At 34.4% G+C, this 26,620-nt stretch overlaps 1 protein-coding gene across 7 annotated transcripts in view; it reads left to right on the top strand.

Moving 5' to 3' along the window:
* STK3 (serine/threonine kinase 3) overlaps nt 1-26,620 on the top strand; it is a 275,174-nt gene that overhangs the window by 63,114 nt on the left and 185,440 nt on the right. For all 7 annotated transcript variants that reach the window (XM_036232892.1, XM_016157839.2, XM_016157837.2 and 4 more), the window contains 2 exons: nt 6,615-6,779; nt 7,279-7,446. In XM_036232892.1, coding sequence (XP_036088785.1) covers nt 6,615-6,779; nt 7,279-7,446 — 333 coding nt within the window. The remainder of the gene's footprint in view (nt 1-6,614; nt 6,780-7,278; nt 7,447-26,620) is intronic.

The following is a 26,620-nucleotide window of genomic DNA, read 5'->3' as shown; positions in this document are numbered from 1 at the left end:
GTACTCCTGTGTTGGGTGCGTATGTTTACTAGAGTTATGTCCTCTTGATGTATTGATCCCTTTATAATTATGTAGTGCCCTTCTTTGTCTCTTCTTATAACCTTTGTTTTAAAGTCTGTTTTGTCCGGTACAAGTATCGCTACCTTGACTTCTTTTTCGTTTCTGTTTGCATGAAATATCTTTTTTCATCCCTTTATTTTCAGTCTGTGAGTGTCATTTGTTCTGAAGTGAGTCTCTTGTAGACAGCATATATATGCATGGGTCTTATTTTCTTATTCATTTAGTTACCCTGTGTTTCTTGACTGGAGCATTTAATCCATTTTCATTTAAAGTGATTATTGATAGATATGTAGTTATTGTCATTTTATTATTCGTATTTATTTGTCCTTCCCACCCTTGTTTTTTTTGTTTTTTTTTTTTTTTTTACAGAAGTCCCCGTAACATTTCTTGTAATACTGGTTTGTTGGTGATGAATTCGTTAAGCTTTTCCTGTTTGAAAAGCTCTTTATCTCATCTTCCATTTTAAATGAAAGCCTTACTGGGTAGAGTATTTGTAGTTGTAGATTCTTATTTTTTGTAACTTTGAATATTTCTTGATAGTCCCTTCTGCCTACAAAGTTTCTGTTCAAAAATCAGCAGACATTGTAATGGGTCACCCTTTTAAGTAGCTGCCTTTCTCTTGCTGCTTTTAAGATTCTCTCTTTGACTTTGATCTTTGGCATTTTATTTATGATGTGTCTTGGTATAGGTCTAATTGAATTCCTCTTGTTTGGGACTCTTTGTGCTTCCTGGACTTGTATATCTAATTCTTTTGCCAGATTAGGGAAGTTTTCTGTTATTATTTCTTCAAATAGATTCTCAGCCTTTTGCTCTCTCTCTTTTCCTTCTGGTACTCCTATGATGTGGATATTGTTAATGCTTCATGTTGTCCCAGAGGTCTCTTAAACTATCTTTCATTTTTATAAATTCTCTCTCTTTTTTTTTTTTTTTTGCTGGTCTGATTGAGTGTATCCTCCTACCTTGTCTTTCAGTTCGGTGATCAGTCTTTTGCTTCATCCAGTCTACCGTTGAATCCTTCTTGTGTATTCTTCAGTTCAGTTATTTTATTCTCCATTTCTGTCTGGTTCTTTTTTATGGTTTCTATGTCTTTTTTTTTTTTTTTTTTAATGCTTACTATCTCTCTGTTGAGGTTCTCATTGAGCTCATTCATTCTCCCTGTAAATTCATTGGGTATCCTTATAACCAGTATTTTGAACTCTGTCTCAAATGCAGGTTACTTGTCTCCATTTCATTTAGTTTTCTCCTATTATTTAATTTGTTGTGTGTTTCTTTGTTTTCTCATTTTATTAGTCTATCTTATGTTCGTTTCTATAGGAAGATTTGTTTCATCTCTCAGCCTTGATCAGATGGCTTTATGTAAAAGGTGTCCTGTGTGGCCCAGTGACACACTCGCCCTATTCTCCCATGCCAGGAGCTCTGGATATGATCTTTGTGTGGGTCGTATGTGATCTTCTATTGTAGCTAAGCCTTTATTGGTGTCAGTTGATGGGATTAATGTTCAAGCTTACTAACTGTTGGAATTGGCTGTGTCCACAGGTATGAGTAGCTGTGTGGGGCTGGCCCCACTGAACAATTGAGTTGTGAGAGTCACATAAAATACCCTTTATAATTGTAAAGTAATATAAAAATTTAAGAAAACATACCTTTATATTGTAGAAAATATTTCTTTACTCGTTTATTGTTGTTTAAATGATTTTATTGAGGGATAGAAACCTTCCATTTCATAATTGAAATTAAAAGGCTTAAAGTGCAGATACCATGTTTGAAGCTTATATTCAAATGGATTGTTAAAATAATACAGTAACAAATAATTTTAAATTAAAACATATCCATTTATTAGTATGAATGATTGGATATTGCATCAGTTTTTTTATTAGGGCAGGATATGAAGTTACCCCCTGAAGTAAGGGGAGGGGTTTATTACAAAGAGAGAGGGACTTTATAAACTTTACACATTTGCCTTAGATATACTCTCTCTACCTTTAATAATTCAAGGCCAAATGCAAGCTCTGCCCTCAAGTATTCCTGTAAGCTTTGTAAGGACTGAGACTGTCAGTTTCCTCACCACTGTATACCCAGCACTTTCAACAAACTCTGTATGAGAGAGCCAGTGAGGGAGGTATTTGTTGAAAGAATAAAATATCGATGTCCACATTAATGTGAATTTATTTAGTTGTTAAGTAAAGACTATGGGGATCTTTTGTTAATATATTATAGAATCATAGAATTGGCATGAACCTTTGAAATCATCTAGCAAAGCCAGAGAGTTCATGAATCAGTATACTGTCTTTGGTAAATCTTCCTTTAGTCTCACCGTGGATTTGTCCAGTGGCATATGCTTTACGGCATTGAAAGCAGACACGTCCTAAAACCTTGAAATATAGTGGGTCTATTTAATTCTGAACTTTCTCTAGATAGCTCTGAAATATGGGGTACAGGAGCAGAGATAACAAATCAAAGAGTTAATGAAGAACTGGTGACTTATTGGTTGGAAATAGTGGAATGTTAAGAGGATAAAAATTGAAGTCTAGGTAACTGAAAAGGTCAGCACTGAAGTAATTAAACATTACTCAATTTTAAGGACTGGTTCTGCTGTTGTAATGCCCCCAAACTCTTTAATCTTTACACTAGATGTAGGAGATGGGGAGAGAAGAGAAAACCAAGGCTTATGTGATAGTGTCACCACCTTGCACACCTTCTACAGTGGTGCAGTATGGTAGCCCTCAACAACACTCCTACCTCCCTTCTCTTCCTTGGCTGCAAACCATTAATTTAGAAAGATTGGGAACATCAGATGTGGTATCTTCTTTCTCTTCTTAACTACAAGCTGTATCCATTCATTCATTCTTTATGGAGATACATTTGCAGATACATTTGAACAAAACAAAGATACTTGCTCTTATGGACCCTTTTCTTAGTGCAGTGCTGTCCAATAGAAACATAGAATGAGCCACACATATAATTAAATTTCCTAATAACATTTTAAAAGATTTAATTAAATTATTTTTAATATATATCTAATATCAGTAGTTTATTACTATCAATTATGTTAAACATTAACAAATTTTGAAATAAACTGGTATATGTAAATATCATTTAAAAGTATAATCAATATAAAAATTATTGAGGTATCTTACATTCCCTTTTTTGTACTAAGACAAACTCTGGTGTATATTTTATATTTATAGTGTATCTCAATTTGGGCTAGCCATGTTTCAGATGCTTGGAGCTGTACTTTATTGGACAGTACAGCTTTAGAGCATAGTACTTGCTTTCTGTGCACTGTCAAATCACACCATCTTGTACAAGGCAGAGAATTTCCAAAGTATCTAGACTCCTTGTCCATGGCCTTTTGTAAAGTCTTATATGATCTGGCCCTTGCCTATCTCTCAGATCTCATTTAGGACTAGTCTCCTCCTTACTCATTAAACTTCAGCCTTCTTTCTTTACCATAGATGTTGGAGGCTTTTTCTTGAATCACGGTGTTTTTTATCTTTTGTTTCTTTTGTGTGGAATGTCCTGTTTCCAGATGACCAGTCACATGGTTGGATCCCTCATGACATTTAGACCTCAGCAAAAATGTCTTTCAGGCTTTTTTTGATATCTGCTCTAAGGAGCCATTCTCAGTCATTGTCTATCAATAGCTTTCTATTTTATTGTCCTCATAGCAGTTAACACTGACATTATCTTGTATTATAAATGTTTTCTATCAAATTTTCAAATTATCCCTTCCCCTATAGAGTATAAGCTCCTTGAGAACAAAGACACTTCTCATTTTATTTACTACTGTAATTCTCCAGCAACTGCTGTAATTCCTGGCATGTAGTTAGTGCTTGATAAATATTTATTAAATGGGTAAGTGGCATTCTGGATCAGGTATCTTGCACTAGAGTAAATTTATCAAGTAAGTAAGATTCTTAGATTATCACTGAGGAATGTATGATCGAGAGATGGCTTACAATAGTCTTAGGGTCTTTTAATTTGGAAAGGGTTAGGAAAAGGAGGTCCAGGTTGTTTGTTTGCCTTCTTCCTCCCTTTCTTGTTCCCTCCCCCCTTCCTTCCTTTTGAAGGAAGCAAATTTATCAAAAGTCAACACATTTTTCAAGATTAGTGCATTAAAAGAGACATGTACAATACATTTGTGATGTTATGTATTGATGTTACACACAAATATAAACCATCTTCCAGTTTGCTTAGGAATTTTAACATGGTCAGGGCTTTTTAAGAATTGAGGTGAAATCATATAACATAAAATGAACCATTTAAAACTGAACGGTTCAGCGGTATGAGTTTATTTGCAATGTTGCGTAATCACCACCTCTCTCTAGTTCCATGTATTTTCACCACCCCATATCTTTTAAGCAATTGCTTCCTATTTCCACAGCCCCTGGCAATCGCCACTCTGTTTTTTCTCTCTGTGTAGTTATTCAGAATATTTCATATAAATATAATCATATAATACATGTCCTTTTATGGCTTGCTTCTTTCACTTATGTTTTTGAGGTCCACATGTTAGTACTTTATTCCTTCTTTGTGGCTGAATAGTATTTCACTGTATGTATGTATTGTAATTTGTGTAGCCATTCATCTGTCGATGTACATTTTGGTTGTTTCAACCTTTTGGCCATTGTGAATAGTACTGCTATGAACATTCATGTACATAGATTTGTTTGAGTACCAGTTTTAAATTCTTTTAGTTATGTATTTAGAAATAGAATTGCTGGGCCAAATGGTAATTTTTTGTTTAACTCTTTTCCTTTTTTCAATAGTTTGAGGAGCTAAATTTTGTTCTTCATAGCAGTTGCACCATTTTGCATTCCCACCAGCAATATATGAGAGTTTTAATTTCTTTACTTTGCTAACATAGTTGTTTTCTAGTTTTTTGAGTATAGCCATCCTGGTGGGTATAAAGTGGTGTACCTTTTTATAGTTTTGATTTGCATTTCCTAATGGAAAATGATGATGATGTTGAACATCTGTCTTTTCATGTGTGTCCATTTGTCTATCTTTTTTGGAGAAATGTCTATTCAAGTCTCTTGCTTGTGTTTAAATTGAGTTCTTTCTCGTTTTTGTCGTTGAGTTGGAAAAGTTCTTTATATGTTCTAGGTACTAGACCTTTATCAGATATAAAATTTGCAAATGTTTTCTCCCATTCTGTAAGTGGGATTTCCTTTTCTTAATAGTGTTCTTGAATGCACAAAATTTTAAAATTTTGATGAAATCCAGTTTAGCAGTTTTCACACTGTTGCTTATACTTTTGATGTCATATCTGTTGATCCATTGCCAAAACTGAGATCATGAAGATTTACCTTTATGTTTTTTTCTAAGAGTTTTGTGGTCTTAATTTATATTCATAAGTTGTGGATCTATTTCGAGTAAATATTTATATATGGTGTGAGGTAAGAGACTGACTTAATTATTATTTTTTTGTATATGAGTATCCAGTTGTTCCTTGAGTTGTTTCTTAATGAAATATGATCACTGTGGGGTTAGTGGCAGTGGAAGCTTTTTCCAATAGTTATTTTCACTTTCTACAGTCTTCGTATTTTTATCTTTTTAATGTCCACTGTGTCTTTCTATTATCTGCTTTTGGTCATTTAAACTTTTTTTTTCCTCTCCCCCTACCCCCCCGCCCCACACACACACACACATAGAGCAGCGTTCTCTGTCTTTGTGTAAATTGAGATTTTCCCTCTTCTCTCGACTTATTTCTTTGGTTATATTTGCCAGTTGTGCTTACAGTGAGAAGCAGATTCTCTTATTTTGAGCTTTTGATATCACTTGGATGTATTTAAAAACTAAGAGGATTTTTTTTAAAAAATCATAGCTTTAGTATGTTGCATATGAACAAACTTTGTCAAGAGAGGCAGTATAGCATATCAGTAGTATATGCACAGTTAAAAGCAGAAATTTTGATCAGACAGGAATCACATCGTGGTTTTGTCTCCCTTATGTGTGAAAAGAAGGAAGTTACTGAACCTCTTTGCAGTAACTTTCTTTGTTTGTGTTTGTTTTCCCGGTCCTTCTCTGACGTTTTCATTTTTCAGTTCTCATTATTAGGGTTAGAAATCCATAGCTTGGGTAGGTGAGGAATGACCTGGCTGGAAGCAGGAAGAGTGTTATTAGTGCTTAATGCTTTATATTACAACCTTTGGTTGTTATTTTCATCAAGAATGGGAGGCCATTACAAGGAAGAGTGTGAATTTACTTTTTGGGGACAGATAGCTGCTATACTAGTACCTCGGTGTTAGAAGATGTGGAAAACAGTGATTTCTTACAGTGATGTTGACTCTTGGCATATGTTATATGCTTTAGGAATGACATTTATAATTTTAAAGAAAGGAGAAATTTAATGATGAAATTTTATTTCATGAGTAAAGTGTGTAAAGAGTGGCAAAGAATATTTATGGGGAAGAAAGAGGTTCTCAGTTCTTTACCTTTTATCCGTTTCCTAGAAGTTTGATGGTCATCAGAAGCGCTTGTTACTAGTGCTCTCTTTTAAGAGTTTATCTAATATGGTATTTCATTGTAATTTTTAAAATATTTCTTTCCAGTTAACAGAAGATGAAATTGCAACTATTCTTAAATCTACTTTGAAAGGACTAGAGTATTTACACTTTATGAGAAAAATACACAGAGATATAAAAGCTGGAAATATTCTCCTCAATACAGAAGGACATGCAAAATTGGCAGATTTTGGTGTGGCTGGTCAGTTAACGGTAAGTATAGTAATTTTGGAAATACTTTTGGCTTCTGTGCCCAGGTTTGATTGTGATGTTTTTTAAACTTTAATAACTTTTTTGGGGAGCTGTGGAAAGAAATGGATAGTTTCATTGTTCTTGGGGAGATGGAGCCACAATTTGAGTATTATTTATTATTTTTATTTACAAATTAAGAGACATTGAATAAATATGAAAGTATATGTTGTCATTTAAATGCTTAAATGTCTGAAAAAGAGAGCTACCTTGGTCCATTTTTGTAGCCTCCATTGTTATGTTATTGTCTTTAATGATGGTAGTAGAGATAAGTTACTTGTGGATGCTTGATTATTTCAGAATTAAAAATTCCTAAATTTGTCATGTCATAACTAGTTGATATTTTAGGAAAATATTCAATTTAAATGTAATCTGTAGTATTTAGTTTAAAGAATATATTGGCAAACAAATTCCTTAGTGTTTTTGTAGTTGTATTTATTTTGTCAGTGTAATGTTTTTGCAGGATACAATGGCAAAACGCAATACTGTGATAGGAACCCCATTTTGGATGGCTCCTGAGGTAATTCAAGAAATAGGATATAACTGTGTGGCTGACATCTGGTCCCTTGGCATTACTTCCATAGAGATGGCTGAAGGAAAACCTCCTTATGCTGACATACATCCAATGAGGGTAAGAAATGATGGTTTGCTAAAAATGTGGATAAGTGTTGGAGTTTTGTAATGTCAGTGTAAGTAAATATAAAGTATATAAGTTCACTTCAATTTGGCTTTCATGCAAAACTAGTAAAATTATCTGTCTAAGATTAGTGACTGCTAACTTTACTTCTACCTCCATCCTTAATAGTGAGAAAAGAAATTAAGGCTATATTTCCCTTTACAGTCACTGTTTTATTTTCCCCAAAATATACCTGCAAAAATTTTTATTGCTTTTCAGTAGAAGAAAGGGTTAGTAAGTCTAATCTATTCTTCAATTCATTGTTTTCTCAATGTGGCAGTGGAGGTGTTAGAAGAAATCAATTCTTTCTTTCTGCCCACCCTGCAAATTCTACCTTTCTGTGGTTTTGTTTCTTCCTTTTTTCTTCTCTTATCTGAGGCTAATATTTTTTAAAATCTTGACTTCTCTTATTACTCTGTGCTTGTAAGCAAATTAATTTTATTACTTTAGTTAGTGAGAAAATGGAATTCCTTTTTTGAACATTATTATATACTTCTATGAACTCCTTTTTAAGGATGTTTTGAATTTGAAGTATATACCTTACATATTGAAGTCTAATTGCCTGTGTTTTAGGATTTGTAAGGATGGAGTTTTTTAGGTTTAATCGTATGAGAATCTCAACTCAGTATAGATAAGTATATTTATCTTTGTAAACTTATTGCCCTCTAGTGGCTATAGTCACCTCAAGAGGAAAGGATATTGGAATAGAGAGGAAGGAGAGGGGAGGGGAGAGGAGAAGGGAGGAGAGTGACGATGGTATCAGGGTGACTGGAGAAATATGCCAAGTAAATAGATGGGAGGAAAGATAATGTAGTACTTTAGAATATCTGGAGAAGAATAAAATGGAATTATTTCTGATAATTACAATTCTATTGTGGATTGAATTTCAATAATATTAGGTAACTGTACTATATTGAAAATATTAAAAAATCTGCTTACCTCTTTAAAGAGAATTCTTTGAGTAATACCATTTTAGAGAATATGTATCATCTTCTTTGTACATGTAAATTCCTTTTGTTATAGTGAAAAATAAAAATAACATTGAAAAATAATGAAAAATAACAAGGTCAGCATAAAAGCAGCAACACAGATTTTCATTTCTTCTATGGTTATTAGTTATCTTTGGTACTTTTAGTTAGAATGTTTTCAGGGTAATCCTCAAACTAGGTGTATTTGAGTTTGACTTAGTGAGGTAAACTAAATTATTCAAGGCAGCCTAGCTAAGAGCCAGAGCTGGGATTTAACTTAGGACTTAGATTATTACTGTCTGCTTCTTCCTTATTTTTCTACCCAGACAGTCAAATAATTGCAATTATGTAGCAAATAATTATAATATGTGGCCTTTGCCTTCCAGGATCTTAAAATATCACTTGATGGTTTGAATTAACACTTATGAAATAGTAGAAATATACGTGAAGGTAGTATTTCTCTTTAACATCATATCTATCTGTCTGTCTTTCTCAGATACCTTGCCGACTTTTTCTGCCAATCTAAATTCTACCTTTTTTTTGAAGTTCGAACTCAGTTTTTATTCCTAGATAGAGCCTTCCCTGGTAGCCATCGCCTAACTGGGCCTCTCCCTGCACAGCTCGTGTGGGCAGTTCTTGACCTTGGGGTTCCTTGGACAGTTTATCAAGTGTTGCCTTGCATGTTTCCAGACTCACTCTGGTTTTAAGTTGCTATTTAAGTTGTTATTATTATTTAACTTTGCTTATGTTTGTGCACTACCTTACAAATTAGAATATGAACTACAAGTATTGGGAAGCTATCAAGATCATGTGGCAGATACAGATTTTCGAAAATTTAAATCTTCACTTGAAAGCTCAGATTTTATCCTTGTCAACAAATACTATAGTTTTCCTTGAAATGATAGATTCACTTGGTTCATTTTTGAGAAAATGTCAAATACCCAAATCCAAATAACATGGTTTTTCTGTCAGTTAATTCTTTCAGGTAAAATTGATGTTCTTTGAAAAAAAGAGATACAGTTTGTTTAGCTTGCAGTTTATCATGCAAGTGTTTTTCCATGAGATAATCATTGTTCTGTATGCAGGGCAAATGTTTTATGTGTATTTCCCATTTTGTCACAAAGAATATTAAAAAGATGTTAGTAAAATTAATCTTTACTGCTTCTTTTGGGTTTGAGTAGTTTGGTGGGAGTGGGGTGGGGCGGGAAAATAAAAGAAAGCTGTCCAAGGGAGAAAAAAGATTGCTGAAGACCCAGCAAAGATGGAAAATGAGAAATTGTGGTGTTATCAATCCTAGTTTGTAGGCTTTCCTCTAGCAGTGCTCAGCAGTGAAATGGAGTGCATTATGACCTTGATCCCAGGTTTGGGTTTTAATGATTGAGTGTTTTAGAAGGATATACGGCTATAGGCCATGAAAAATGCTGTTGAGAGAATAGTTCAGGTGGTTACCAATGGGGTATAGTCTGGAAAGACAGGAGAAAGTATATGGAAATGGAGAGAACAAGGAGCTAGAAAGTATTCTCCACTTTTGCTGTGTAGCAATCACCTGGGGAGCTTTTAAAATTTCTGGCACCTGAGGCCTACCTCAAATTAGATAATTCAGAATATCTATCTTTTCAGTGAGGTTAGAGAGCAGATAAAGTTGAAGTTAAGATATGGGAAAGCTGATAGGATATGACACTCTGATTACTGAATGAAATATTGAAGCTTTCTTTTTAAATTAAATTTTTTTTAACAACTCTGTGAAATATGTATTTAATTTCATTGTAATGAGTGGATTGGAAGAAATAATTAGTAAAAGATTATGCTATTTGTTAAGATGGCACAACTTCTAAGGGGCAGCACTAAGATATGAACTCAAGCTAGTTTGTGTTCTTGCCTAGATGCCAAAGAAATATCCTCTGTGTTTACAGTTGACCCTTGAACAATGTGGGAGTTAGCAGTGCCAACCCCTAAGGGAGTGAAAATCTGTGACTCCCCCAGAACTTAACTACTAATAGCCTGCTGTTGCCCGGAAGCCTTACCGATAACAAACAGTTGATTAACACTGTTATATGTATTATATACTGTATTCTTACAATAAAGTAGAAGAAAGAAAGTGTTAAGAAAATCATAAGGGACAGAAAATACATTTTATTTATTGAAAAAATCTGCATATATATAAGTGAACTCACACAGTTCAAAACTCCATTGTTCAAGGGTCAACTGTATATCTCAACTATATGCAAATGGAGGAGTGGCTACCAAAAAGCAATCTACAACCCATATAGTATCATCATTATAATTATTAATTTAAAATATGAACCTTCTAAGTTTGTTCCAGGGTGACAGGTAATATAGACAGATTTAATTTTTTTGTGTTTTGTTTCCTACCTATATTTTGGTAACAATCTTAACTTTTGAGGTAACCAATGGTTACCTCAGTTATTACAGTGGAATGAAGATGTGATTAATGGACAGAATACTACAACAAAGAGAGCTAGTTTTTAACATGTAAGTAAAGGATATTGTACAATTTATTGCATATAGATGGCTATCTAGAACAGGAGACTAAGTTTGGATGTGGTAGGCCAGCTTCTCTAGCCTCCACATCTTGGGAAGGGTGGTGTCCAGCCACTGTTTATATTGCCTGATTAGAGTAAGGATTCTGCCCAGTTTTTCTGAACTTCTCTTCGGCCATTCTCACAAGAATGTGCCTCTTTGCACTATGCCTGCTCTCTAGATGCATATAAATAGGAACAACTCCAGAACAGTGATGCTGACTTCTAGACTGAGTGAACTAGGAATTCGTTTTCTAGTCATTTTCTCAGACATACCACGTTTTTTGTATGCCCAGACTTCAGGCCTGCTTGAAACCCATGCTTGCGTAGGGCCAGCAACAGGTAAGGGCAAGAAGAGATGTGTCAAACTTGGATAATTTAGAATAGAGTTGCTCCTGCTCAGTCACAAATTAATTATTTGCTTTTCATTGATTAAGCTTTTTGAAAAACATATTTCAAGTGTCATAGTCTGAGGGATGTGAAGAACTTAAAGGTGGTACTGAATTAGAAAATGAAAGCAATTGTATTAAATTGAAACTTGGAAGTTAATTGAGAATGGGTCTTTTGAAGATGTTACATGCTTTAGTTTATCATCAAAAATTGGTACTTTCTTTAATCATTCCTGAGAGAGACTATCAGGTATTTAGAATACAGATATTCATGGAGGAATTTCCTGATTAAAAAAGAGCTATTAAAAAGGTGAATTTATTTGATGGCAAGGGATGAACTGAATTTGTTAGTTTTGATATAATTCCTTTTTTTTTTAAAGAGATGCTTCTAATATATGCAAACCAAAGCTTTATTGTGGTTGATAGTAATAATTATCTGTGAGGTAAAGGACAGTGATGAAGTACTCATTAAAATATGTAAAGCTTTATAAACAGGGGTGTGAAAATATGCTTATAAATTTATATTCAGCTATTAGATTAAAATTAATGGGTAATGGCAAATGGAAGTAAATATGCTCAAAATGTTAAGTGAAACAAACTTTATCAAAACCAAGTTTATTTTAAACAGTTAAATATGAAGCCACTGAATTAACTTTGGTTAGTTAAATAAATGAAAGGTTAAAAAAATTTAATTTTGAATTCAGTTAGCACATATGTCTGTGGAGATCAGTCTTCTCAGCCCTTTAGGAAATGTAATTACAAAAAAAAAAATCAGGACACGAGTGAATAGTATCATTTCCCTAAATATCTATTACTGTATTCCTTCACCAAACCCAAGCATTTTATTCTTTAGACATCACTAAGACCCTATTGATTCTTAAAACAGTTTTGCTTTTGTTTTGTTTCGTTTTAGGAAGATTTATGTCGAATTGTGACTTGCAGACACAATTGGAGGCATTTAAATGGCAATTTTCTGGAAATACCACTTATATACAACATGACAGTTTCCGTTTAAAAGTAAATTTTGAGTTATTTTAGACTAAAAGTAGGTCTTTCTTTGTTTTTCTGTGTAATATGTCCACATACCACTTCTGAAGAAAGGAACCCTGTAGATATTTTCAGCATGGCAAAGTTATTTTTGATGAAGTATGCTTTTGAAAATGATGTGATCTTTTTTTTTTTTCCTGAAGAACCTTTTCAACCTTGCTATTTTTTCCAACTAGCCTCTCCCACTTTTTTTTTTTTTTGAGAAACATTGCATTTTAATAAGTGAAATAAATGCTCTATTACATGCAAGGTAAAAACAGGCTTTAGCAAAAAAGTACTCTTTATAGTGCATATTGAATAATAAAACACAGTAGCTCTCTTCAATTGCCAATCACATGGTGTAACCTCCAATATACTAGGTGTACTCTCAATCCAATATGATTTAAAAAAATAAGTAGACATACAAAAAAGGTAGTTACATTCATGTCTAAGAAGTGAAAACTGAAATAACCATTTTTTCATTAAAAAAATTATAATCTCCTCCTTGCCCAATTACTAATAAAATTCTTGGAGACTGGGCTTGGGTAGGGGATGGAGTGAGGAGTATGACGCCCAGCACACTTGCACATTTCCCATCTCCCAGTCCCTGCTGCATATGGCTGGGTAGACACCTGAGCTGTCTAGTGTGTGTGCATGGCACTGCCTCTTGGAAGATTTCTCACAAGCATTTAACATGTTTGGAATAGAGAACAAGTATCTCTGTTTCATCTGGGAATGGATGAAGGAATATGGGGGTGTTATTTACAGAATTAAAATTTACTGGTTGGAACGTCCTAGATGAAGACATTTCTTTTAAAGCCTATGATAGTGGGGAACAGCCTTTTCGGGGGGTCTGACATCTTGGTGCCCCTGTTGGAGTGCTGTGCCAGATTCCTAAGACACTGGGCTAGGAGCAAGCTACACTCCTGTCCCACCCAGCATGGGGGCACTTCAGCACTTGACCCTCAGCACTCCTGCTCATGGACATAGTGTGGCCAGGGACTGTGACTCAGTTGTAAGCCCAGGTCTCTCCTTTTTCTCTTGCTGAAATTAAATTTTGGTATGAATGATACGTTCCATAATGATGAGACCCACTTTCTTTTTATTTTATCTTTCTACTCCTCGTGATAGTTTCTAGGGCTACCATAATGGTTACCACAAAATTGGTGGCTTAAAACAATGGAAATGGATTCTTTCACAATTCTGGAGGCCAAAGTACAAAATCAAGGTGTTGACAGAGCTGCACTTTCTTTAGAAGCTCTAAAAGAGAATCCATTTTTTGCCTCTTTCAGCTTGTGGTGGCTGCTGGCAATCCTTGGCATTCTTGGCTTGTAGCTGCATCAATCCTGTCTCTGCCTGCGTCTTCATATTACCTTCTCTCTGTGTGTCTCTGTTTTTCTTTTGTCTGTCTCAGAATTTTCTCTGCTTCTCTCTTTTTTAAATGAAATTTATTGGGGTGATATTGGTTAATAAACTTATATAGGTTTCAAGCGTATAGTTCAGTAATACATCATATATATATTGCATTGTGTATTCACCACCCAAAGTTAAATTTTCTTCTGTCACCATGTATTTCACTGCCTTTACCTTTATAAAAAAGACACATGTAATTGGATTTAAGTCCCACTTGGGTAATCCAGGATGATCTCCTTTCAAGATCCTTAATTACATCTGCAAAGATCCTTTTGTTTTTTCAGATGAGGCCACAATTAGATGTTCCAGGGATTAGGATGTGGACATATCATTTGTGGGTCACCATTCAACTCAATATACTCCCTATAATCTATTTTCTTCTTTCAAATTATATATAGTTTAAGATTAATAATGACTAATTTCAGGACCTATATCCTTGTCTTTCTGTTGTCACTTTTTTTTAATTGAGGTAAAATATACATAACATTTGCCATTTTTACCATTTTTAAATATACTGTTCAATGGCATTGTTTATTCACATTGTTGAACAACCATCACTTTAGCCATTTCCAGAAATTTTTACCATCCCAAACTGAAACTGTCCACCCATTAGATAATAACTCTCCATTATCTCCAAACCTAATACCTCATAGCCATATTCTACTTTATGTCTCTATGAATTTGACTGTTCTAAGCACCTCATGTAAGTGGAATCATACGATATTTGTCCTTTTGGGTCTGGCTTCTTTTCACTTAGCATAATATTTTCGAGGTTCATCGTGTTGTAGCATGTAATAGAATTTTGTTCTTTTTCAAGGTTGAATAATATTCAATTATGTGTATATACCACATTTTGTTTATCCATTCATCCATCATAGACACTTGAATTGCTTCCACCTTTTGGCTGTTGTGAATAATGCTACTGTGAACGCGTGTGGGCAGCGATCTCTTTGAGACTCTGCTTTCAGTTCTTATGGGTATTTACCCAGAACTTGGATTGCTGGTTCATGTGGTAATTTCATATTTAAGTTTTTAGGAACCTTTGGACTGTTTTCAACAATGACTGTACCATTTTACATTCACACCATCAGTGCCCAGGGTTCCAGTTTCTCCACATTCTTACCAGCATTTATTTTCTATCTTGTTGATATAGCCATTATAATGGGTGTGAAGTGGCATATTATTGTGGTTCCGATTTGCATTTCCCTAATAACTAGTGAATTTGAACATCTTTTAATGTGGTTTATTGACCTCCCTTGTATCTTCTTTGGAGAAATGTCCATTCAGGTCCTTTGTCCATTTTTAAATTGAGTTTGTATTTTTGTTGTTGAGTTGCTTGTTTCATTTTTTTTTTTTTAATTTTCTCCACTATTTATCTGCCTTTTTATCTTTGCTGGCTGAGGTTTCTGAGTCCTTTGACGTTTTACTGCCTCTTAATTGTCCTCACAGCTGTCCCCCTATCACTTTTTGCACCCCAATCTTATACTCAGTCTAAGTCTCCCTTAATTCTAGGTTTATAATCAGTCTTTTGGGAGTCCTTTGAGTCAGATGGTTTTCACTCCCTGTTTACAGGCAAATAACTCACAAGTCTACAAGTAGAGGATTGCTAATTTGTAGCGAATTATATGTATTACTCTGCTTTATGCAGTAGCTGTGTTCTGAATTTGTAGGAATATTTAATGTTTGTAATCAGCATTTTAAATTCTTTTGATATTTTTTAAAAAATAATTTTTAATTTCTTTAGTAATGAGAATAACTCTCAACTTCTGTACCATGTAATTGTGGATATTTTTATGGTGGGACATACCTATGTTATACAAAATTTAATCATTAATATTAAAATACTTTTGATTTAGTATTAATGTAAAAATGGAAGAAACACATATTCTAATATGGAGGCAGGGAAGTCAACCTTTGGACCAGTTGGAGAGTATATCTGCTGTTGTACATTGGTTATTTTGTGTCAGAGAAACTACATGTCATCAAACTATGGATGTTTGATTTTTGAAGACAAGTACCCTGGATTTTTCTTCCTGTATTCTTTTACTTCTGTTCCCCTTTCCTTTATTTCTTTCTACAAATATTTCGTGCACATTTATCATGTACCAGTTGGACTTTAAAGATGCAGTGGGAAACAGAACAGACGTGTTTCCTGTTCTCTTGGAACCGCTAGTGCAGTGATAACTAGCATTCTAATGTTGGAATTATTTAGCTTTGTGTGTGTGTGTGTGTAGGGTAGATATGTATTCAGAACATAAGATCATATACTGTAACGTTTATTCAATTATATATATATTACAAATTATATAGGATCATATGGCTCTAGAAGAGAACTTTATTACTTTGTCATTACATATATCACTTGTTTTTCTCCCTTGAATTTATCCTCATCTCCTCTCCCCCTTTTTTTAATAGATGTTTTATTTATTGGTACTTAAACTTATAAACTAACCAGCCAAACTGATACTATTATCATGGTACCTCAAAATACAAAACATCTTTTACAAATTAAGGGCTGTAGTAAAGCAGCAAAAGGGGCAGAGGAAATCAGTAAAGCACATTATAGCTTAACCTTTCGCCTGAACTGACATTTTTAACAAGTCTCCCAACCCTGGAACATATGGATAATTTTCTCATCACACATCTTCATCACACATCTTTGTGCTTTTACTTTCTATTCTCAAGGTTAAGATTCTAGATCCTAAAGATAATATCCCAAATAGTATTATATCTACTTATCTATAGCTAGAGACACCTTTTATTATTTTTTTCTATAGCAGCAAGGACACAGAAACCTCTTTGATTAGACTCCATTCGTACCCCATTCCCAATTCTCCAAATTGACACAAGAGGCATAATGAAAAGCGGGATATCAAGACAGATATACATAGAAAAATCCTAGCCACAGCCCAAATTGGTTGAAAAGTATACCCATCGTTACACATCTTCAGGCTATATGTTCATAAAATAATCTGGAAATAAATGCATGGTTTGCTGGGTACTACAGTACTTAGGACTTTGCTGTATTACATCTTAGCTTTCCCCACAACTTTGCAAGGTGGTATCCAAATCACTGACAGGACGATTTTGCTGGAAGTGGATCTGGGGCTGTGGGGCTTCCTCTCCACAGCTGTAGAGCTGATTGTTCCAGGCCTGGTTGTTCCAAGCCCGGTTAATCAAGACTTGGGGGCACCAGGTCTCACTGTTGCAGGAATGGTAGCTCCAAGCTTGGCTGTTCAGGAATGGTTGTCCCAAGGTGGGTTATTGCAGTTCTGGTTGCTCCACATTGAAAGGTTTCCAGAAGCATTCACCAGACATCCCCGGTGACAGGAAGGGATGCCCGGGTAAGCTGTAGTGTTGCGGAAACAGTTAGGAAGAAGAGTTGAAGTCTGGAGATGCATTAACTAACATGGATAAGGGAGAGGGGATGAATGGCAATGCTAGCACCTCCCACCCCTGTCTCCATGGTTTTTTATTCTCTTTCACAAAGCTGGCTTTGTTATTATTATTAGTTACTAACAAGTTAGTAATTATAAACTACAGCCAACTCCAAGATTCAGCCTCAAGGCCACCACCGTGTTATTAGCTATTTCTTCTCCTTTTCTTATCCTTGTCCCTAGAGCAAGAAGTCCCAGAATAGGTCAGGCCTGTGCGCCCTTCCTGTGATGTGTCCTTGTGTGCAAGTCCACACCCGCTTCTGATGACCTTGTTGCTCCAAGTACCAGGCACCCTGTCAAGACTGCAGGTGTCTCTCACAACACTGTAGTTGCTGAGCCCTTCCGAGTTACACGGTTGCTATTCTTTGGTCAGTTATGTTTCTGCTGCCTCCTACTTTTATTCTCTGGTTCTTGAACCAGGTCTTAATCTGTTCTCAGTTAAGGTTCAGGATGTTGGGAAGTTCTTGCATGTCTTGAGGACTGAGATATTTCTATCTCTGAAATCTCTCATGAATACATAGAGCAGAGTCTGTGAGAAAATGGTTCTGATCTTCTGTTTCTTGACCTGGACCTTCTCTTCTTCACTGTGCTGTTCTCTAAAGAAGTAGATAATATTATGCTGAGAATGGGTGGAGGAATCAAGGCTGTTCTGAATAAGCAGATCCGTAGAGGAAAGAAGAGGAGAGAAATGTCTCTGTGTAGAGTATCTTAGTAGATGGCATTTGTAAGGATGCATAATTTTTTTAAGTCCCATACATGTCAGGCACCTGTGAAAGCTCCTTAGAATTGGATGCTTTGGGCCAAGGTGGGCTTTTGGGATGAGCCAGATCGACAGGACACTCGTGTTGTCTTGCAAATTCTCAGTTATTCCTGTCTGCCTATCTTCATCTTCCTTTTTCCCCTTCTTCTTCTTCTTCCTCCCGCCTTCCTTTGTTCCCTATTCCCTGACAGCACGTGTACATAAATGTTTACATGCTCCCCTTCCCACCCTTGCTTTTCTTTCCCTGTGCTTTTTGTTCTTTTCATATTGCTTTTTTTTCTTCCTTGTTCCCTACATTTTTCTGCCTGATTATTTTATATAATATTTTGATTCTATTAACTATACTTCCAGTTCAGAAATAGCCAAGGAATGGGTCAAATTGGGTCATTGGAGAGTTTCAATACCTCTTTGAGGACATATGGTTTTTCACTCAATTTGAATGTTAGAGTTTTCTGCTTTGTGGTCCTAATACATGTGGGAGTACCAGGCATTCTTGCTCCTAAATTGGGGATTAAAGTTTATTACAGGAACAGTTTTAACATATTTCTGTCAGCAGAGTTACTATTTTTGAAGAGGTGAACAAGCAAGGAGAACAGAGTAAATACATTTCAACTTCTCTTGGTTGAGCCTCCTGGGGTCTCTCCCAAGGGATTCACGGGAGGACAAATTCTCACTATTAATTTATATTCAAATCTTGATATTGGTGTTGCCAAGTGCTCCAAAAACATGATTACTTTGGTAACTATTGAGGAAGCAATCATCATTTTCATACTGACATACAAATTACATGAATTTGAATTATAGTTTTAGAGACATATTTCTTTAAGTATTGCTCAGAGTAACAATTGTTAAGAAAGAACACATTAGAATCCATCTTTCTAAGATTTTTTGTGTTGGGATACTGACAAAGACAGTATTTTTCTGTATCTGTGTGAGAGAGTTTAATGGAGACAATTTAAATTGATTTATTAATGATTGAAAGATGGCATTTCATTTCAGACTTTTAAAACTGTGATCCATAGTATGAAATGTATTTCATATTGTGACTCTTTGTGTATGTACACACACAACTAAAACGAAATGTGCATGAAAGAGTACTTATCTTTACTATTATGATCCACTCTGATTTATGTTCTAACACAGTTATTTCTGTTTTCTCTCCTTCTATTCTGTTACATCCTTTTATTAAAGAAAAAAATATGAAGGTTTAAATCTGTTCAATTAGTTTCATGACCAGTATTAGTTTGTAACTTGGATTTGTAGAAGGGAAAAAAAAAGATCACCAAACTAGGCTTTGGAAATCCGAATTCTTCTAATGCCATAAATGCTTCCATTTTTGACTCATAGTAGGGGTATGACCTAATGTTTGAGACTTGTAAGTACTGAAACAATTTTATTATCTACAAATCAATGGTAAAGCACTCTTATATGTCTAGAGTTGTGAAGATCAGATAATATATTGTAAATGAGCAATACATGTAAAATGCTAAATACTATAGAAATATTATGTAGCATTATTAAGTTGCTTTTCAAGTCTCACATTGAGATAATAAATTAGTTTAAGTTTTTGCAGAGGGTGCCTATTTAATAATATTTACCATCATTACTTAAGGAGATTTTGGCTGTAGAAAGGATCAGGCAGTTGCTTTGACATCACCTGGCATTGGTTCAGGGTGTCTGTCCAGTAGAGTTGGAGATATTGAGACTTTACACAGTACCCAAAGGAGTTTATTGCAAGCCAGGGGAGGTTGCTGAAAACTTTTAAGCCATTGCTTATGGCTGCTGAGATGACTTCTAGAGCCTCTATTGGAAACAATATAGAAATAATAAGCCCACGAAGACAGAGATACATGTGGGACTCTCTCTTTTCTAACTTCAGGTCAAACGGTGATGTATAGATGTTTTCTACTTCATTTTTACTATATACTGGGACAGTGATGGCAACCTTGATTTATAAGAGAGCAGAATGAACTTTTTCTGGGGCAGACAATTCAGTTAATGGAACCCCTGAAACTCCATTTAAATATTGGTGTTTGTGCATTTTTTTTTTCTGGTGAAAGAGTTCATAATTTTCATCAAATGAAAATAAGGACTTCTTGATGCAAGGGTTTTTTTTTTTTTTTTTTACCCCAAAAGATTGAGAACTGTGCAAATGAAATCCAGAGAAAAAGCAAGTGTAGTCTTACTTATATCTGACAAAATAAATTTCAAAGTAAAAAAGGTAACAAGAGACAAAGATGGACATTTTATAATGATATAGGGGACAATACATAAAGAAGAGATAACATTTATCAATATATATACACTAAATCAGGGAGCACCAAAATATACAAAGGAACTACTAATAGAAGGAAAGGGAGAAACTGACAAAACCACAATTGTAGTAGGGAACGTAAATACTCCATTGACAGTCATGGATAGATCATCCAAACAGAAAATCAATAAGGAAATATCGGCCTTAAATGACACATTAGACCAAATGGACATAATTGACATTTACAGAGCCTTTCATTTCAGAATACCAGATTATACATTCTTCTCTAAGGGATGTGGAACATTGTCAAGGATAGACCATATGCTGGGACACAAAGCTAGCCTTAACATATTTAAGAAGATTGAAATCATACCAAGCATATTATCTGACCGCAGTGCTTTGAACCTGAAGATCAACTGCAAAAAAAGTGGGAAAAACCACAAGTATGTGAGATTAAACAACATGATACTAAAGAACAACTGGGTCAAAAAAAAAAAAAATGAAAGGAGAGATCAGAAGACATATAAAAACAAATGAGAATGACAATACAACAAATCAAAACTTTTGGGATGCAGTAAAAGAAATAAGTTTATATCGTTACAGGCCTATCTCAAGAAACAAGAGAACCCCCAAATAAACGACCTAACATTATACCTTAAAGAACTAAAAAAAGAGCAGATGAAGACCAAAGTTAGCAGAAGGAAGGAAATAATAAAAAGCAGAGCAGAATTATATGAAATAGAGAATAAAAACACAGTAGAAAAAAATTAATGTAACAAAGAGCTGTTTCTTTGAAAAGATTTTAAAAATTGACAAATCCCTGGCTAGACTCACTAAGGAAAAAAGAGAAAAGTGATAAAATCAGAAATGAAAGAGAAGTTACGATGGACACCACAGAAGTACAAAGAATACTGTGAAAGACTATATACCACCAAATTTAGTAACCAAATTTTGGAAATATGTAACTTTCCTAGACTAAAACATAAAGAACTGGGAAGTCTATAAATAAACTGATAAACAGTAAGGAAATTGAAATAATCGTCAAAAACCTCACAAAAAGCAAAAGTCAAGGACCCGATGGTTTCACTCATAAATTCTACCAAACATTAAAGATGATTTAGTACCTATCTTTTAATCATATCCAAAAAATTGAATAAGAGGCACTACTTCCTAACTCATTTATGAGGCCATCATTACCCTGATACCAAAACCTGACAAGGATAAATACAAAAAAAGAAAACTAGACCAGTATCTCTGATGACTACACGTGGAAAAATCCTAAACCAAAGACTAGCAAATTGAATACAACAGTACATTGAAAAGATTATATGTCACAATCAAGTGAAGTTCATTCCAGGGGCCAAGCATTGTTTAACATATGCAAATCGATCAATGTGATACACAGCATAAAGGATAAAAATCATATGATCATATCAATGTTTGCAGAAAAAGCATTGACAAGATAGAACACCCATTTATGATTAAAACACTCAATAAAATGGGCATAGAAGGAAAGTACCTTAGCATAATAAAGGCCATGTATGACAAACCTTCAACTAATATCATACTCAGTAGTAAAAATCTGAAAGCTTTTAAGATCAAGAACAAGACAAAGATGTCCTCATTCTCACCATTATTTAACATAGGATTTATTAGAAGTCCTAACCGGAGCAATCAGGCTAGGGAAAGAATTAAAAGACACCCAAATTAGGAATGAAGGAGTAAAATGATCACTTTTTGTAGATGACATTTTTCTTCATATAGAAAAACCTAAAAAGTTTACCAAAAACTATTAGAAACAATAAACAACTACAGTGAAGTTGCAGGATACAAAAATCAGTGTACAAAAATAAAAATTCCTTTCGTTCCTGTACACTAACAGTAAAATTTCAGAAAAATGAAAGAGAAAAAAAGATTCCTCTTGAAATTGCAACAAAAATAATAAAATACCTGGGAATAAACTTAACAAAGGATATGAGGGACCTATACACTGAAAACTACAAGGCATCATTAAAAGAAGTTGAAGACGCAAAGAAATAAAAGTATATTCTGTGTTCATGAATTGGAAGAATCAACATAGTTAAATTTCCCACATTACCCAAAACAATGTACAGATTTAATGCAATCCCCATGAAAATTCCACTGGCAATTTTTAAAGAAATAGAAAAAACATCAGATTTGTACGGAACCACAAAAGACCACAAACAGCCAAAGCAGTCCTGAGAAAAAATGACAAAGTTGGAGGTCCCACACTTCCTGACTTCAAATTATACTACACAGTGACAGTAATCAGAACAGCATGACAATGACAGAAAAACAGACACACAGACCAATGGAACAGAATCAAGGGCCCAGAAATAAATTCACATATATGTGGATAAATAATTTTTGACAGGTGAACCAAAAACACAGTGGAGAAAGAAAAGCTTCTTTAATAAATGGTGCTGTGAAAATTGAAAAGCCATATGCAAAAAGATGAAACTAGACTGGTACTTGTCAACTATACACAAATTAACTCAAAATGGAGCAAAGACCTAAATATAAGACCTGAAACAATAAAATACATAGAAGTAAACATAGGTACCAAACTCATGGACCTTGGCCTTAGAATTTTATTAATTTGACCTAAGAGGCAAGGGAAATAAAAGCAAAAATAAGTGAATGGGACTATATCAAACTAAAAGCTTCTTCACAGCAAAAAAAAAAACAAACAAAAAAAAACCCAAAAAACAAAAAAAAAAAACCATCAGAACAAAGAAGCAACCATCTAAATGGGAGAAGATATTTGTAAACAGTGCCTTCGATTAGGGGCTAATATCCAAAATATACAAAGAACTCATACAACTCAACAATGAAAGAAACAATCCAATTAAAAAATTGGCAGAGGACCTGAGCAGACACTATTCCTGAGAAGACATACAAATGGCCAAGAAACATATGAAAAGATGTTCAGCTTCGCTAGCTGTTTGGTAAACACAAATAAAAACCAAAGTGAGATACCACCTCACACCTTAAAATGGCTGTCATCAACAGGACAAGTAGTAACAAGTGTTGGAGAGACTGTGAGAAAGAGGAAGCCCTTGTGCACTGTTGGTGGGAATGTCAATTGGTGCAGCCACTATGGAAAACAGTATGGAGGTTCCTCAAAAAATTAAGAATAGAATTATCATATGACCCAGCAATCTCTCTTCTGAGTATTTACCCCCCAAATTTGAAAGCATTTATTCATAAAGATATATGCACCCCAGTGTTCATAGCAGCATTAATCACAGTGGCCAAGACATAGAAAAAGCCAAAGTGTCCTATGATAGATCACTGGATAAAGAAGAGTGGTATATATATACAATGGAATACTACTCAGCCATAAGAAAAGATGAAATACTGCCATTCGCGACCACATGGATAGATCTTGAGGTCATGCTGAGCGAAATAAGTCAGATAAAAAAAGTTGAGAGTCATATGATTTCACCTATGTGTGGGATATAAAACTGAAAGCAGCAAACAAACTCTTAGTAGTTATCAGATAGAAAGGGGGCGGGGGGCCGTAGAGAAGAGGAAAGGGGATGAAATGTATGGTGACAAGGAGATTTGACTCTGGGTGGTGAACATGCAATGCAGTAAACAGATGATGTGTTATAGAATTGTACTCTTGGTATATAATCTTATTAACCAATGTCACATCAATAAATTTAATAAAAACAACAAAAAAACCAAACATGTATACAACACAATAATATCAATGACCCTCAACAAAGTTTCTTTTATATTGTATTTTTAGGACAGTGTACCACTGGAAGTCTGGAAGCAGTAAACATATATGTATATGGCATCTATGGTTCCCCTTCCCTAATACCTTTTACCTAGAGATGGCTAGTTACTGTCCAAAGTTTCTCATTCCACTGATTTAAAAAAACGTTTTTCTTTGAATTCTCATATCACCTTTTCTGTGACTTTATTATGGTACTTTTTAACTTGCTGTGTCTTATCATAGTTACTATGTAGTACTTTTATTTCCCCTACTAGATGTAAGTGTTAAATGCAAGTGTGTTTCCTCTTTGTGTGTCTAATTGAACCTAGCAGAGTGAATTGTACAAGTATAAGAACATCCAATAAGTATTTTTGTTCAATATGTGCTTGAGTCCCTTTCTTATCTCAAAGATATTTCTGTGGTATTAATATTGAAATCTGGCAAGTTCACATTCTTTCTTACAATAATAAACTTTTGTGCTTATAAGTTAGAGTAAGAGTCAGTGAAATAAACTGAAAAATGAAAATAAGTAAAATGCTAATCAAATACAACTTGAAAGGCCTATCATCACTTATAGCTTGATTTTCAAGCTTAGTAAGTGCAGTTTATTTTAAATTAAAATTTTAAGTTGATATAATTCATGGGTTTCTTTTGTTTTTGTTTTTGTTTGTTTTTTTGTACTTTAGATCCTGTTCCCTTGTCGAAGGAGATCAGAAAGACTAGTGTGAGCACTCTTAGCAGTGGCCTCTGGACAGTGGTTTTGATTTGCTAATGGGGATATAATTGTTAAGTCTTGTTGAAGACATGTTTTAAAATTGCGTAGACTTACTATATTGATCTTAATAAGTTTTGTTTTGTTTTGAAACCAGTCATAGAAACCATTTAGGCTAAAAACCTGAGTTAGCATTTATTTTAGAAGACAGATATCTAGGTGCCTGTGTGTTGGGAGTTCAGGAGGTATCTGAGGGCAAGTGATGACTCTGTAATTTCAAGTGTATAACATTTAAAAATTCATAATATTTTTGGAGGAAATGCTATCTAGAGCAAATTCGACTTTTGAAATTATGGTTGGACAGACATTTCAAAAAATGAAGGTAGATAAGATATGCCTGACTTAAAAAAAATTGTATTTTAGTTCAATTTCTGCAGGATAGAACTCTTCAGCTGCCTTAAAATACTATATTAATTATAGATTAATCATTTGATTATGTTAACGTAGTTTTCAGTAAACTTCGACATACATAGACTCATCTTTATTACATCTGGAATCATTTAAATAGCATAATTACATGTAGTTGTGCTATGTAATGAATGGTAAGGGATAAATGATCAGAGGTGACTTTATAAGCATTGCAATAAGTGACTTATAAACTGAAGGTCACCATTTTAATTGGAGGGTTTGTGAATCTCTTAAATTCTGTAATCAAATGAATAATATCAAAGGAAGAAGTAATTTAACATAACAATTGTGGCTTACACTGAACATATGTTCCTGTTAATAAGTTGCATTATGGTCTTTAAGGAATTGTATGTAGTTAGTACATTTTGGTTCATTTGATACCCACAGTTTTTCTTAATTTTTATTAGTGAGTTGTTACAGTGGTTAACAAGAAATACACAGATTTAAGTTGAAATAGTTTTCCCAGGGTTATATGATCTAACTTCACAAGCTTCTTGGACATATGTAGATGCTTTTCTATTTTGCTTTAGTTATGACATACAATTGATATAGGCAAGCATGAAAGCTTGGGCAAATTTTCATTGCTTTTTCTGGATCTTACTCAGGTTCTGTGGTATTTATGTAAAGCACAATTTTGTTACTTGGGAATGCATGCTGAAATTATCATGTGCACTATTTTGCTGTAGGCCTGCTGGCACTGCCACAAAGGTAATACACTGCCAGTAGGCCATTTCCTTGTCGGCTGCATTTACAATTTAATAGAAATATTACATGTCTTTTTAAACAAGTGTTTTGGCAGGGAGGAAATGGCAGATTCCATACAAACAAGCATAGCTTCCTTTCCTTAACCACAGTCCAGCTACTCAAGAAATTGTACTTGGTTTTAAGTTTTGGGGTTTGGGGGTAGAATGGGAAGTTAGGTTGACACAGGAATGACATTGATATTTACTATAAAATAGTTATGTATTTTAACTGCTATGTTTTATTACTATATAGTTTCAGTGAGTGACAACCAATAAATTTCCGAATTAGAACTGAGGTTATTTTTATGCAGTTCACTTGACTGGGACTATCTAGTTTTGATTGGTTGAAAATGTCAGGACTATCACATAGGCTCTAAGATGATATTATTGGTTTTTTTAGGTTTTTTATAGTTTTGGCTTTGTTGTGTAAATTGGTCCTTCATGACATTTACCTAAACATTACTTCTTTTATATCAACTATGATTATATCATAAGATGGATCACTTTGGGAGTTAGAGAATATAAAACAAAAATTTGGTAGACTTGTTAGCACTGATATAATATGTAATGGATTCCCAGTCTTCCCCAAAAGATAGTCAGTTTGTTTTCGTTCTAAGGTCATGTTTGCAATATTTTTAAACTTGGATGTTATTTCATTTTGTTCTACTCTG

Source organism: Rousettus aegyptiacus, unplaced genomic scaffold (genome assembly GCF_014176215.1).
Source record: "Rousettus aegyptiacus isolate mRouAeg1 unplaced genomic scaffold, mRouAeg1.p scaffold_m13_p_15, whole genome shotgun sequence".
Lineage (NCBI taxonomy): Eukaryota > Metazoa > Chordata > Mammalia > Chiroptera > Pteropodidae > Rousettus > Rousettus aegyptiacus.
Note: the sequence above shows the minus strand (reverse complement) of the source record. Positions and strands in the feature narration are given on the sequence as shown.